The sequence below is a fragment of the Schistocerca serialis genome, chromosome 11 (genome assembly GCF_023864345.2).
Source record: "Schistocerca serialis cubense isolate TAMUIC-IGC-003099 chromosome 11, iqSchSeri2.2, whole genome shotgun sequence".
Classification (NCBI taxonomy): Eukaryota; Metazoa; Arthropoda; class Insecta; order Orthoptera; family Acrididae; genus Schistocerca; species Schistocerca serialis.
This window is the reverse complement of record NC_064648.1, coordinates 36,582,196-36,598,542: the sequence shown is the minus strand read 5'-3', so window position 1 is coordinate 36,598,542 and position 16,347 is coordinate 36,582,196. Positions and strand designations below refer to the sequence as shown.

At 46.4% G+C, this 16,347-nt stretch overlaps 1 protein-coding gene across 2 annotated transcripts in view; it reads left to right on the top strand.

Annotated features, from left to right (window-relative positions):
- The window catches only part of LOC126426779 (uncharacterized), a 107,098-nt gene that overhangs the window by 80,950 nt on the left and 9,801 nt on the right, over window positions 1-16,347 (top strand). For both annotated transcript variants that reach the window (XM_050088775.1, XM_050088774.1), the window contains exons 6-7: window positions 5,570-5,659; window positions 13,395-13,454. In XM_050088775.1, coding sequence (XP_049944732.1) covers window positions 5,570-5,659; window positions 13,395-13,454 — 150 coding nt within the window. The remainder of the gene's footprint in view (window positions 1-5,569; window positions 5,660-13,394; window positions 13,455-16,347) is intronic.

Here is a 16,347-nt window from a genome sequence, read left to right as displayed (position 1 = left end):
CTCGTGCCCACACGTCGGCGCCCACAGAGTATTTTCCCGCACTAGGGAACACAGCACAAGGCCTGACAGGGTGAAGCAGGTGCAGTAGAGTGCGCGGTTGGCGGCCATGCAGGGCTGCGATCACCCAGAGGCGTGAAGCGATAAGAACTCAGAAATTGCAGCAGAGCGTCATCTGTGGAAAATTCACTAAGGAATTTTTTCATCTGGCTTTTGAAAGTGCGGACAAGGTGCTCGACCTCCCCGTTCGATTGCGGATGGAAGGGCAGTGCTGTAACAAGATTAATCCCTTGTCCAGTACAAAAATCACGGAAGGCCTGCGAAGAGAACTGAGGGCCATTGTCTGTGACGATCGTGGATGGAAGACCTTCTAGCGCAAAGATTTTGGACAAAGCCAGTGTCGTTGCCGCAGTGGTGGGCGACAGACATCGAACAACAAACGGAAACTTCGAGAAGGCGTCAATCGACAGTAGCCAATAAGTACCGAGGAAGGGGCCGGCAAAGTCAGCGTGCACTCGTTCCCATGACTGTGCCGGATCAGGCCACGGAGAGGGCATTGTACGAGGTGCAGCCAGTTGTTGAGCACACTGACCACACGCAGCAACCATGTGGGCGATGTCCGAATCAATACCGGGCCAATAAACGTGCCTGCGGCCTCTTTGCGAAGAGAGGCTGGCACCACGACCCGTGGAGATGCGCCATCCGTGAAGAACAACACCATCACGAACAGACAGACGAAGGCGCAAGGCACGGTAGTTGCGAAGGGGATTCGATGCCCGGCCCTTGGTCCTGTCCGGCCAACCCCGTTGAACAAAACCGATCACCTGATGCAGGACCGGGTCCCGCGCAGTAGCCGACGCGACCTGCGAACCCGTAAGCGGAATACCCTCGACCGCACGATGTTCTTCCTCATCAATGTGGAAACAGAGGAGTTCATCACGATCAAAAACCGGGTCGGGGCCCATCGGCAATCGCAGCAATGTGTCAGCGTTGGCGTGCTGGGCCGTGGGGCGATAGCGAATCTCATAGTGAAAACGAGACAAGTATAAGGCCCAACGTTGCAGGCGGTGAGCTGCCTTATCCGGAAGCGACGCCGAGGGGCTGAACAGAGAGACCAGCACTTGTGGTCGGTGATGAGGTGAAACTTAGAACCGTACAAAAAAACGCTGAACTTTTTTAGAGCATAAATGATAGCGAGTGCCTCCTTTTGGATTTGAGAGTAACGCCGTTGCGCATCGTTGAGGGTTTTGGAAGCATAGGCGATGGGTCGTTCCAACCCATCCTCATACCGGTGTGCGAGAACAGCCCCTAGGCCATACTGTGACGCGTCAGTCGCCAGAACCAAATGCTGACCCAGACGGAATGTGGCAAGACAAGGCGCCGACTGCAAATGAGCCTTCAGGCAGACAAAAGCCTGCTCACACTCGTCGGACCAACAGAAAGGGACGTTTTTGCATAACAGCTGATGCAGAGGATGAGCTACCACCACCGCGGATGGAATGAATTTGTGATAATAAGCAATCTTGCCTGGAAACGCCTGAAGTTCTTTGACCGTATACGGCCGGGGTAGAGTGTTAAGGGCCACAACGTGCTGACATAGAGGACGTATACCCTCACGGGACAAATGGAAACCAAGATACACAATGGAGAGTTGGAAGAACTGTGACTTGTCCAGATTGCACCTCAACCCAGCCAAATGCAAAACCCGAAACAGTGAACGCAAATTGCGAAGGTGCTCCTCAGTGGAGGCCCCCGTGACAACAATGTCATCCAGGTAGTTTATGCAGCCGGGAACGGCAGCCGTGAGCTGTTCCAAAAACCGCTGAAAAATGGCCGGCGCGCTAGCGACTCCAAATGGTAACCGCTGGTACTGATACAACCCACAAGGAGTGTTGATGACGAGAAATTCCTTGGAAGAAGCATCCAACGGCAACTGATGGTTCGCCTCCGATAAGTCAAGTTTGGAAAAGAACTGGCCCCCAGTGAGCCTGGTAAATAACTCCTCAGGACGGGGAAGAGGAGAAGTGTCAATGAGGCTCTGAGCGTTGACGGTGGCTTTAAAATCGCCACACAATCGCAGACTCCCGTTTGGTTTAGAAACCACCTCGATTGGCGATGCCCATTCGCTGGAGGTAACAGGAAGGAGAATCCCCGAAGCTGTTAACCTGTCTATCTCAGTCTTGACAGGTGCACGCAACGCCACCGGAATAGGGTGTGCCCGGAAAAACTTAGGGCGAGCTGTAGGTTTAAGAGTAATGTGGGCTTCAAAATCCTTGGCACGACCCAGACCAGCAGAGAACACGGACGAGAATTCAGACCACAATCCATCCAGCTGTTGATACGGAATATCCTCAGGTATGAGGTGCACATCATCATCAATGGAGAACCCGAACAACTGGAAAGCATCATAACTGAACAGGTTTTCAGTGCCCGCATGATCCACCACATAAAACGTGAGGGGCCTAACAACAGACTTGTAGGCAGTGGAAGCATCAAACTGGCCAACGATAGGAATTTTCTGTTTATTATAAGTTCTCAGATTTCGCGTAACTGGAGACAAGGGAGGGGAGCCCAACTCCAAATACGTGCGAGAATTAATGAGAGTTACTGCAGAGCCAGTGTCCACTTGCATGCGAATGTTTTTATGCAGAACAGGAACAAACAACTTATTCGTTTGAGAAAGCACACAGTTAACATCCATGTCCGATGCCTCATCCTCGTCGACAGGAACTTTAGGGGCTGACACACAGAAGCAATGTGGCCTTTTTTCCTACATGAATTACACGTGGCCCAACGTTTTGGACACGCGGCCCTGTCATGCTGTACGAAACAGCGTGGACAAGAAGGAAGTGCGGAACGAACCTGCCTCTGTGGTTGCTGTTTTCGCTGCGAGCGTTGCGGCCCAACGCGACGTTGTTTACGCGAGTGAACCGCCGCCACATCTTCGTTCTCCTGTGAAACAGGCAAATTGACCGTGTCAAAAGTTGACTGTACAGCGCCTACATCACACCACGCGTCTATTCGCGCGCCAGCAGCGTGAGACACTTCAAAGGATTGAGCGATGCTTAGAACTTCCGACGACGACGAGTTTGGCAGTTGTAGGGCACGTTGCTGAACTTCTTTATCAGGAGCAAGCCGTAGAATAGCATCCCTAACCATTGAATCAGCATAAGACTCATGATGAGTGTCCGTGACAAACTGACATTTCCTACTCAGACCGTGTAGTTCCGCCGCCCAAGCCCGGTAAGATTGATGGGGCTGTTTATGACACCGGTAGAACGCCACGCGGGCGGCAACGACGTGGGTGTTTTTTCGGTAATAGTTAGACAATAAGTCACACATTTCTTGGAAGGACAGAGAGGCAGGTTCCCGCAGCGGGGCTAACTGAGATAGCAGCTGATAGATCCGTGGGGAAATCCAAGATAGAAATAACGACTTACACTTAGGAGCGTCGACAACGCCGAAAGCCAAGAAGTGTTGCCGCAAACGCTTCTCATAATCCTCCCAGTCTTCAGCGGCCTCGTCGTAAGGAGGGAACGGAGGCGGAGAAGAGGAAGACAGACGATGAGTAAGCGACGTCGACAATGCCTGAATAGCAGCTGTCAGCTGTGTTTGCAGTTCAATGAGCGCTTGCATAAGCTGTTCCATGTCTGCCCCGACACGAACACACAAATTCACAACGCAGGAACAAAAATATCCCATCCTTGTCGCCAAAAAGTGTTATAACCTTTAATCACTAATAAATTGCGTGGATATACAAACATAGAAACAATAGCTGGTTACATGCTACCAATTCCGTATCGGTCATTCGACTGCCGTGCCATGACATGTGGCCGGCGCCGTTCGTAGCTAGGTGGCGCTCCCGCGCTCAGCCGAGTTGCGGAGCGCCTCTATCGCCGTTTGCGCGTACTGTCGTGGCGGCACTGTTAAATGTCGTGGCACTGTCACAACAATAGTTCCAGTTGAAGTTGTTTGTAATTGTAATCCCTAGGTATGTAGGCATATGGAGAGTCGTTCGATTTGTGTGATTTGTCATGCAACTGAAATTATTTTTAGTACGCATGTGGAGGACCTTGCACTTTTTGTTGTCCAGGGTCAATTGCTACTTTTTGCAGCGTGCAGATGTCTTATCTAAATCATTTTGTGATTTGATTTACTGATGACTTTGCTAGCAGTAAATGACAGCATCAACTGCAATCAATCCGAAAGAGGTGCTCAGATTGTCTCCTAATTCATTCATATAGATTAATAACAGCAGAGAGAACATAATGTTTCTTGCGGAATCCCTGATATCACTTCTTTTTTGCTCAGTGACCTATCGTAAATTACTACAAACTGTGATCTTAAAGACAGGAAGTCACGAATGTAGTTGCACAGCTGGCTTGAGATCCTTCCACTGTCTTCAGTTCTATCAGTATGTGTGTCCTACTGTCCAAACAGAAGTTCTTCTGCAAACCGCATAGACAGTTCACTGTGGAATGGGAGGTTCGTGCTGACGATGGCACCTAGTTTGTAGTGGTATGCTATATTCGCTCTGATCACTGTCCTAATCCGGCAAGGGGTGCAGAAGAACTTCAGTGAAGTGATGTGTAGGCAATCAGGCAAACACAGTATTTCTTCTGAAAAGCATTGACCTGGAAACACATTAGCGTTTATTACCAAAAGTACTACGCCCCCATCCCCTCTTGTTGAGGTCCATTAGACAGTGTCGAGTAATGTAAGGCATTTCTGGAATCCTTTATCACAGCCAGAAAATGTTGCATTCTTTCCTCGTCTTCTCTCATCCGTCCAGTTGGTATTCTGCTTTTGCACATCATATAAGCTGTTAAAGTTGTCAGTCAGTCACTGTACTTCGATCAGTTAGAAATGTCTATGTGCGTCAGTCCAACACCTCTGTTGTCCTTTCTTACTCGCATGAACCATTAATCAGATACTTTAGGTTTGTTATCCAATAGTTGGGTTGCATTCATCCTGAAGAGAGATCCCTACAGCTTTTGTTGTCATTTATTTATTGACTCCATCAGCTCTTCAGTATCCCTGTCTGTCTATTAAGGTGATACGATTGTACGGACCGTGGAACAAAATCTGTGACCAGATTGAGAATTTCTCGGTACGGAGGGCGCAGCACATTATCTCGGATGGAGCAGTACAAACTTACCTCGAATTCTGTGCAGTGAGCGGAAGCGGGGTAGGGCTGGCAACTCGGCACTCTCTTGTAAGATGTAAACGGCCACATAGTTTGGTTCCATACAGAGCTCACTGCGTGTCTCTAAATGAAGCATCGTGTCTGTGACAAGAGCCATGTTACACTAAAGAGAAGAGGACTAAGAGCACAATCTTACCTTGAGCAACAATTTCAGGAGGGAAAATTAAATGCCACAGTTTGTTGATAGAATTAGTAGATGAATTTTCGGCATTCAAGTGAATTGCGGGAATTCACACTTAACTTGAAGTGTAGTAGGCATAATTGAGTGTTAGTAATTACCAAAATTTTTAATTCTTATTTAGTTTTTCATGTTTGTGTGCTTACCAGACATGCGTAACTAACTATGACACTGTGATGTTTTCACAGCGGATGGAGATCAGGAAACAGAAATTTGGAGTTGTGTCTGACGAAGCGAAGAAGGAGATACGGGCACTCAGGTTTGGAATTGCTCCAAAGGTATGTCCTTTATGCTCACTGCGAAAGCTCTTAGTCGATATAACCTTAAATTTAATATTAAGCTACCAGTTATTTTGAAGGCTGATTTTTAGATTGTTGCTCAAATGCTGCTTTCAGCAAGCACAATATCTGAATTTCACTGATGATATCACCATCAACTCTTTGTGTCTTTTGATAGTTACGCTGCATGTATATGAGGCAGAGCATTGTTTACTATCCTGCTCATTTTTTATCAATGATCTAGCCGCTGGGAGGGGGCGGATCTTCATACCAACTAATTTCTGACACATTATGAAATGAATAGATTGCTACTCACCATATAATGGACATGTTGAGTTGCGGGCAGGAACCCCCCCCCCCCCCCCCCCCCCCCCCCCCCCCTCCCCCGAAAAAAAAAGCTTTCAGCCAAAAAGCCTTCTGCTATAGTAGACACACACACACACACACACACACACACACACACACACACACACACACAAAAAAACCACCATCTCTGGCTGCCGATGTCAGAGTATGAGCAACTGTTCATAATGGGAGAAGCAGTCTGTGTAGTGGGAGCAAGGAGCACGCCAGGTCAGGGAGGGGGGGTAGCAGGGTAGGGGGTGGCCGGCGATGAACTGATGCTTATGGGAGCATATACGGATGAGTAGGGGAGAGGGTAGGGCAGCTATGTGCAGTCGGGAGGTTAGATAAAAGGGCCAGGATGGAGTAAGGAAGAGAAGTGAAAGGACTGTGGATGCATTGGTGGAATAGAAGGCTGTGTAGTGCTGGAGTGGGAAAAGGGAAGGAGCTGGACAGTGACTGGGGCCAAGGGGTTATAGAAATGCAGGTTATAGTGCAGGGAGAGTTCCCACTTGTGCAGTTGAGAAAAGCTGGTGTTGGTAAGAAGGATCCAGGCTGTGAGCAGTCATTGAAATGAAGGATGTTATGTTGGGCAGCATGCTCAGTAACTGGGCGGTCCAGCTGTTTCTTGGGACAGGTTATACTTGTGACTCGACTAGAGTAGGTGGTGGCAGGAGGGTGTACGGGACTGGTCTTCCATCTAAGTCTCTTACAGAGATTACAGATGTGTGGCAAGGGGGTCATAGAAGGGACGAATGAGGATGTTGAGTAGGTTTGGTAAGCATCAGAATACCATTGTAGGAGGGGGTGGGAAGAATATTGGGTAGGACATTCCTCATGTCAGGCCACGATGAGACGTTGTTGAAACGTTGGCGGAGAGTGTGTTTCAGTTGCTCCAGTCCTGGGTGGTCCTGAGTCACGAGGATACTGCTCCTCTGTGACCAGACAGTGGGAGGTGGTGAGTGATTGGAGAGATAAAGCGTGGGAGAACTAATATCTGATGATTTTGTCAAATTTTTATGTCGATATATACGTATATTTAGCACACACAGTGACTGAAGAGCCGGTGATACAAAACTGAGAAAATCCATAAAACTGTTGGAATTTGTCTGTTACCAAATCTTTCTGGCTGCTGATAGTTTGGCTGTAAACCATCCAGCCGTCTTCGGAGCGAATGACTAAGACTGTCAATAAAGTGCTCCTGTCGAACTTATATGCCGTTATGGCGAGCCAATTGCAAACACGTAGGTGGAAGATGGTAGTGAAAATAATTCCACACAGGTGGCAGAAGGGTATGCTACTGTGACCCCTATGAGAAGGATGTTGTGTCACAAATTCTGGTGGATGGGAAACAGTACTGGACTGATGCAGACTGTCTGAATAGTCGGTGCCAGATTCCATGTTTTGTGAAAGTTAAAACAGTCATCACAATTAATTAAATAATTTATCAGACATATTTTGATAGCTTCTGTGAAAACCAATTTCCTGAAGGATGACAGGACACCAATGCTACTTTTTACCTGCCGTTTCAAATTTTACCAGATGTTTTCTGCAGAATGAACATCTGACGAACCAGTAGAGGTGTGACAGCATACCTGAGTGTTCGTCAAATGGGGAATGTGTGTGAGCAGTGCTGTGAACATGGCTGTTGCCATCTTGGAAGGCAGCTGTGCCCACAGTATGCGTTGCATGAAAATGAAAAGGGCATCACTTGATCACACAGAATGTTGCAGTGACATTCACGGTTACCTTAATGTGTAAATCCTTGTCACGGTATGAAGAACACCCACAAAACACCGTAGAACCACCCACGGCCCGAGTTAAGTCCTCCACACTCTACGCGTTAAAAGCCTAACTAAATGTGGTACACTCGGTGCTTCGGACAATTAGAAAAATGGATAAATGGCGACTTCTCGCACTACACAGTGCACCCACAGTCAGCTGCTGTCCAGTTTGTGTGTCGTTTGGCCCACCAAAGCCTTGCATTTTTACTTGCCACTGCACGCGGTGGTCTTTGATGAGGTACCCGAGTCTGAATGTCCACAGACACAGTTTCCACATTGCAATAATTGCTCGGAAAGCAGTCGAGACGGGCCAGCATTTACTGACAGCGGCAGTTGCTGTTGGGTTTCCTCACTGATTGTCATTAACCATGTGTCACACTCACCTCCAGTCCCTTTGCTTGATCCATTGACTTACTGATATTTTCTTTCATAGTTGATCCTGTATTTACCGTTTAAATTTACAAAAATCAGCCTATTCTGTGATGCACACTTTTCTCAAAATTATAAAAATTTTTTATGGGAATTCTTTATAAGATGTACCTTACTATTTACTAAAGTGATGAGGAGTGAAGCTGTTGTATAGGTGTGCTATACCTGAAAACAATCGGGCATGTGCAATGCCACGAGACATTTCTCATACTCATAACCGTGTGTCACCTGTCTTCTTCCTTGCTATGCACACTACACAATTTCTTGAGGGTGTCTTCTTGATGGATTTTGGGGGAAGGAGGGACAAACCTAACAAAATATGCCCAATTTGCTACTAGCAGACTAATGGGCAATTCCAGACTCTGATCATCCACATAAAGGGTAGTCTGGTAGAGTGACCTGCTCAGTTATTTTCTCAACCTGCTGAATTCTAAACTGATTGAAACAAGATTTTTTCCCTGTCACTTTGTTTAGTAGCATACATGAATTGAAAATCCCAATGGCCATTAGGAAAAAGAAAATCTTATATTCTTTGGTACGTCTTCCCACGAGAGGGAAAGACTGCAGTTGCAGGTCTTATCTGTCGACTACATTCATTGTCTTGTTGTATGGCTTGGGCTTCTGGGCTGGGGTTTTGTTTTTCCCGTCAGTTTCTCCTGTTGCTCTCATATTGACATTTACTTCAGAGCCATGACCTTTTGTGAAGATAACAGAGGGTCTCTCCTCTTGTTAGTTTAGATTCTAGGAACTGGTCTGGCATATTTGGTGGTGTGGATCTAACTATCCATATGGCATTTTTGCCTCTTTCTGTGATTCTTATAAACAGTAACATGGAATTGTACCAGTTGTCAATATATACTGTATGGCCATTGTCTAAATACAGTTATGTAAGGTCCATAACAACAGCTTTACTACTGGTGAACTGGTTGCAAAAGTTGATGAGAGGATTTGAGAAAACCGCTGTTTCTTGATGATGACAGAGCAATCACTTAGTTTTCCACAGTGTTTGTTGCTTCAGATTGTTGCACAGAAGCTAGGCAAGATGAGTGCCAAAAATCTTGACAGAAAACAACAAGAAACTGTATATAGCTGCATCGTTAATATTTCTGGATTATTGCAAAAAAGATGACTGATTTATTGATTGAATCGTAACTGGAAATGAGACTTGGTACAAATGTACGAACTGCAAGACCAGATTGCAGTCTGCAGAGGGGAGCCACGCAAATTACTCAAAAAATTGCTTGCTGACGTTGTCTGCGGGAAAGTTTATGCCGACTGTTTCTTGGAATCAAAAAGTTGTGCTTCTTGTCAGTTTTCTTGAGCGTGAGACAACTGTAAACTCTGTGATGTACTGTCAAACTTTGGAGAACTTGAGAAGAGCAATTCATAATAAGTAGAGGAAAGTTGAGCTCAAAAATTTTGTTCTCTCGTGATAACGCTCGACCGTACGCGGCAAATCGCACTCGAGAAGTACTTGATGCTTTCAAGTTGGAGATGTTTCCCCACCTTCGGTACAGTCTGGATTTTGCACCCAGTGACTACCGTCAGTTTCCAACGATAAAGACCTGGCTCGCAGCACAGTGCTTTGATGATGACACAGAACTGTGGAAGGATATGACAGTGGAATTTCCAAGCTTGTTCACAACTATGTTAAGTCCCCAATTTTTTGTGTGGAGACTATGTAGAAAAGTAGTATTAAAGTGTTACTTTGAATTGAAAAAAATAACCTTTTTTTCCTGTAAACACCCCCCCCCCCCAATCCTATAATTTTTTTACACCAAAACAGTCTACTTTCTGGATAGTCCTTGTACCTCTGCTTACCCAGCAAAAGTGTGTCATTTAAGGTGTAATCATTTTCAGAGAGGAAAAACACCAAAGGAAGATTTACAGTATTATCTTGTTGTAATATGCATTGAGTTCAAACTGCATGTCAATAACAAATCTATTCATGTCATTAATAACAGCCAATTACTATATTATCATCATGAGTAATATAGCCCTACAAGAACACTATTTTTAACATATTTCTATGACACAAGATCAAATTGTATGCTTAAAAATGCTGAAATTGCAATAGGAAAATAAAACATTTGCAGCTAAAACTGAAGTGGCACCATTTTAGTACTGGTAATATCAGCTTGTAAATATCTGGAAGGAACTCTTATCTGCAATGCGCAGAACGTTCTGGTTGAGAGTTACGAAACATTTGAAATATTTAGAATAAAGGAGACCACTCACTGAAAGGCATAAGCACTGCTTCACTGATAAGTACACAAAAAAAGTGTAGATTTTTTTGCTAGCTTTCGAAATGAAATTCCTTTTTTCAAGTTTGCAGGAAGAAAAAAAAAAAAAACACACACACACACACACACACACACACACACACACTATTGGTTAAGGGATTGGGAGGGGAGGGGGGGGGGGGACAGCAAGTTACCTTAGGTTTAGGCCATGGAAGTTATGGAGCAAAGGATGTGTTGTAAGGATAGCTCCCATCTGTGCAGCTCAGGAAAGCTGGTGGTAGTGGGGAGGATCCAGATGGCACAGATTGTGAAGCAACCATTGAAGTCTAATATGTTGTGCTCTGCTGCATATTAAGCCACTGAGTGGTCTAGCTTGTTTTTGACAGGTTTGGCAAAGGTCTTTCATTCTGATTGATAGCTGGTTGGTTGTCATGTCAATGTAAAGCGCTGTGCAGTGGTTGCAGCTGAGCTAGTATATAATGTGGCTGATTTCAAAGGTGGCCCAGACTCTGACGGGGTAGGAGAAACCTGTGACAGGACTGGAATAGCTGGTGCTGGGTGGGTGGATTGGCCTTGCCAAAACCACAAACCCCCTGGTCCAGTTCAGGTTTACTGATGACATCTTAATAATCTGGACCCGAGGCCAGGACGGATTATCCTCATTCCTCCACAATCTCAAAACCTTCTCACCCAGTCCTCCATCCATCGTGCCACTTTCCTAGATGTCAATCTCTTCCTCTCAGATGGCTCCGTCGACACATCGTTCCACACAGAACCCACCAATCACCGACAGTACCTGCACTTTGACAGCTGCCACCCCTTCCACACCAAAAAATCCCTCCCGTACAGCGGGTGGCAGATGCATCTGCGGTGACAAGAACTCACTTGCCCAGTGTGCTGAAGGCCCGGAAATGAGAGACATCCCACCCGAGATACTTCTGTCTCCTCCCAAAGTGATGTTCCCCCACACACCTAACCTCCACGACATCCTAGTCCGTCCCTATGCCACTTCCAGCCCCAGTCCCCTTCCACAGGGATCGTACCCTTGTGGAAGATCCAGATCCGAGACCTGCCCAATCCACCCACCCAGCACCACTTCAGTCCCATCACAGGTTTATCCTACCCCATCAGAGGCCGAGCCACGTGCGAAAGCAGCCGTGTTATATACCAGCTTTGCTGCAACCAATGCACAGTGTTTTACATTGGTATGACAACTGACCAGCTGACAGTCAGAATGAATGGCCACTGCCAGACTGTTGCCAAAAACGAGACGCACTCAGTGGCACCACACACGAAATTTCAATAGTTGCTTCGAAACCCGTGCCATCTGGATCCTCCCCACCACCACCACCACCACCACCAGCAGCAGCTTTCCTAAACTATGCAAATGGGAGCTATCCTTACAGCCCATCGTTTGCTCCCTGGCCTAAACCTAAGGTAACTTTCTGTCCCCTCATCCAATAGTGTGTGTGTGTGTGTGTGTGTGTGTGTGTGTGTGTGTGTGTACCCCATCCCCTGTCCCAGTACCCACACCCAATTCATGTCAGCAACTTGTGTGCTGCCATCTCATGCCCTCGCCTGTGAAATCGCGTCCCCTGCTCTCCATCTACCTGCACCTCTAGCTAGCCCACAGACAGCTCCTGTCTCTCTCATGAGCCACTACACACTACCCCCCAGCCCCCTCCCTTCCTCCTGCCTCTCTCCACCCCACCCTGTACCCCACATCACCCCAGTACAAGGAAAGAGCTGCCAGTCAGCTGATCACATTGTAGGCAGACAGGTGTGTGTGTGTGCGTGTGTGTGTGTGTGTGTGTGTGTGTGTGTGTGTGTGTTTTCTTCCTGCAAACTTGAAAAAGCAATTTCATTCTGAAAGCTAGCAAATTTCTGTTCCTTTCGGTTCCTACCAATGACACACACCCTTTTGGTGAGTCGTTGCCTTTATTCCCGAATAATTCAGAATTCTTATTTGTTAATTGAAAAAGTCTAAATCCCCAGTGTTTTAAAAATATTAAGAGCATTGCAGTTGAATAAATGGCAAACAAAAGATTCTTAATGTGCGTAAACAGTGACAGAATTTTTCCTCAAAAAACAATGATGCACTGTATACACAGGGTATAAATGATAACCGTTTACAGAGTGCCACAGTGACGAAGGTGAAGTTGAGATTAACAAATTGGTATGGGCACTTTAGGTCTGTGAAGCCAGGGAACAACCGCAGATTGGCCAACAAAATCCACCTGGGCTACAGTAGGCTGTAGACTTGGAATGTGCGGCATGTGTCTACAAGAGTAAATTTTAGCAGTAAAATGAATTACTTTACCGTTATCTAAATGCGGAAGGTCAAAAATACTATTCTCTCCTTCCCCCTCCCCTACCCTTTCGGTGCGTATCATTTAACACACACACATGTTTTGATCCACTCAGTTTTGTTTTAATATTTTCCACTGTCTTTTCATTCAGTGTGAGTATTTTTACTGTGCAGTGTAAGGTGTGCCGTTTTGAAACTTCCTCGCACATTAAAACTGCGTACCGGACTGTGACTCGAACCCGGGCAGTGCTCTCGCCCACTGAGCCGAACGGGCACGACTCGCGGCCCACAGTCACGGCAGTCGCGGGTGGATAGCTGGCCTGCAAGGGGTGAGGTTCAGGGTTTGAGCTCCGGTCCAGTATGCAGAGTATTAATCTGCCAGTAAGTTTCGAGTGGCCCGTACATCGAGAGGGGAGCTGAGACAGAAGAAGGGACTAAAAAGAAAGAGAGATGAACAGATGGAAGGTGGAGGGAGAGATTACACTGGAGTCTAGGTCTGTTACAGTGTCGGTAGTACTGAGGTTATAGCGTTTCTTCTGCTCAGCCGTCAGCCCTTCTCGAATGTATCCTGTCTCGAGGACTGACAATTAGACACAGGTAACTATCACAATATTTTGCTTTTGTTTCAGACACCGGACTCGGACGTTTTGAAGAAACGAGCAGAGCGCTTCGGTATCACTCCTGAGACGGTAGGTGAAATTGTGAGATGTTACTATGTGAGTTGTCAGATGTAGAAACTCACTTTATAAAGTGTACCGGTAGCTGTCGAGCGATCTATTTAAAAATAACAATAGGTGGACAATACCAGGAAAGTACATTACAAACGGGAGGACGACAGTTCAATCCCGTCTCCAGCCATCCTGATTTAGGTTTTCCGTGATTTCCCTAAATCGTTTCAGGCGAATGCCGAGATGGTTCCTTTGAAAGGGCACAGCCGATTTCCTTCCCAATCCTTCCCTAACCCGAGCTTGCGCTCCGTCTCTAATGACCTCGTTGTCGACGGGACGTTAAACACTAACCACCACCACCACCACCACCTACATTACAAAACAGACTTAACTGCTATACACGATCGTATGTAATTGAATACCTTACATATTGACTGCTTAACTGATGAGGCACAGAGGGACACTTATATTGTAAATTTGTCTGTGCTCTGATTGTTGGAGCTTATTGCTAACAGTTTAGCACAAACAGTGTAAAGCTGACAAATCGCCAGTATAAGAGAAAAAGTGTTCACAACGTAAAACTGAATGTGAAAGCCTTGAAAAAGTGAAAACTAGTAAAAAAAAAATTAAAATTTGTCTAGATAAGATAAATGTGGGTCAGAAGCAGGGTAGTAACTGCACTGCATGTCTAATTTATGCACCCCAGTAGTTAAACAACTTCTTTACCAGTTTTCACTCTGAGATGGCTTTCACATTGTGGACATTTTCAATCTTAATTTTTTTATTTAAGAGTTGCCACCTTTATATTGTTACACTGTGAACTGTAGCTGAAAGTTCTATCAATTGAAGCACAGATGTATTTGCACTGTAAGCGCTTCTCCGAGCCTCTCCAATTAACAAGTAAGTATGTAACGTATTCAACAATATAATGAAAAGGATATTTGCTACTCACCATATAGCGGAGATGCCGAGTCGCAGAAACGCACAATAAAAAGAATGTTAGAAAGTTAGTTTCCAGCCAATGAGGCCTTTGTCAAAATTAGACAACACACACACACACACACACACACACACACACACACACACACACACACGACCACATTCTGTCTGTCTGTCTGTCTGTGTGTGTGTTGTCTAATTTTGACAAAGGCCTCATTGGCTGGAAGCTGATTTTCTAACAGTCTTTTTGTTGTGCATTTCTGCGACTCGGCATCTCCGCTATATGTTGAGTAGCAACTATCCTGTACATTATATTGTTACATTCCATCCTGGATTTTCAATTGTCTTATGTCAAGTACATATAGTTGTTTATAGAAATTACTTTGTTTTGTAATTTAGGTTACTGACACCTTTTCTCATTATTTTTGTGCAAATCATCTGATCATGTGACACTACACCCCCCCCCCCCAGGGGCTCGCCACTGTTAGGTGGGTCTGTGTTCGGCTACCACGGGGCCGCAGCCTTTGCAGCATCTTTCCTCTTTCATACTGCTTGCCTATCTTGCTGTTCTTTTTCCCCTCCCTTGGGAAACATGTCTCTGCTGTTTTTGGCAACATATTCTGTATTTTTGGTAGTCAATATCAGAATACTCTCCACTGTTTTCTGTTCCTTTTTTCTTTCTTCATTCACCTTCTCCTATCGTTCCTCTGCTTCGGTATTTGTGGTTCCTCTTTTTCTTCTTCCCCCTGTGCGCTCCTGAAGGCCAGCCCACGCATCTGACGCATAATGGGTGACTGGGTAATGCGTAATTTCCAGCCCTGGGTCGACAGGTAGGGTTCACATGTACCCCTTGGTACAGGCCAGGCCCAGGAAGCTGCTGTCTTCCCAAATTGCCGATTGGTCCCTCTGTCAGGTGTTCGGGAGGTGTGAACAATCATCTGAGGCAGGTGCACCCCGAGGCAGGTGCGCCCCCATTTGGAAGGAGCGCGCCGTCGGAGACGCTGGCAATCGTGAGTGACTTTCTCACAGTGAGTCGGTCGGTCGCCTTCACAACCGACATCTACAAAACGTAAACGGAATGAGGCTAAAGATTGAAAGTGCTGCACCGTGCTTCCTCGTGGTTTTGTGTACCGAAGACAGAGTCCTTCACTACGGTAAATCCGTTTATTATTTAGAATGGTGTTGATGCAATTACTGGCCCTGTGCAAACCTGCTGTCATTTACGCAGTGGCACTTTGCTTTTAGGGACTACTCCTGATTCTCAACCAGCTTCGCTCCTTCAGGGCTATCCTGTTCATTTCGAGGCCCGTCGAACACTGGGCTGCTCGATGGCCTGACCGAGGCAGATATCCAAACGTACCTCTTTAATCAGGGTGTCATTGCAGTCCCTCGGGTGACGGAAAAGGTAGATGCCTCCTTAGCATCCACACACACTCTCTTTCTCACTTTTGATAGAGTGGTTCTTCCGTCAAAGATTAAAGCAGGTTATGAAGTTATCATAGTCGGACCGTATTTTCTGAACCCGATGTGCTGCTACCGGTGCCATCATTACAACTACTTTCAAGTGTCGTGCCGACATCTTGCCAAATGTGTAACCTGTGGTAGGGTAGGGGTGCTCACGAGGGCGGTTGTCCCCCTCCTCCTCCTCGCCGCATCAACTGCAACGGTGACCACGTTGCCTCCTCCGGCGACTGTCCCGCGTATCTCGATAAGTGAGTGGTTGTCCGGGACATCGGGGTGAAGGTAAAAGTGCCCGACCGATCGCTCGCAAGTTGTCGGCTAGTCGGAAACCCCACGTTCTACAGTCTGGCGCCTACACTACTGTTTTCGGTACATCTCGCTCCGCACAGAACGTGGCCACACAATCGTGCGACCTCAACTTTAGCACCACAATTGTGAAATTGCCCAGCGTCTTGGTAGCTTCTCTGTCTCCTACTCCAGCTGTGCAACGAGCCACCAAACTTTCGCCACATGT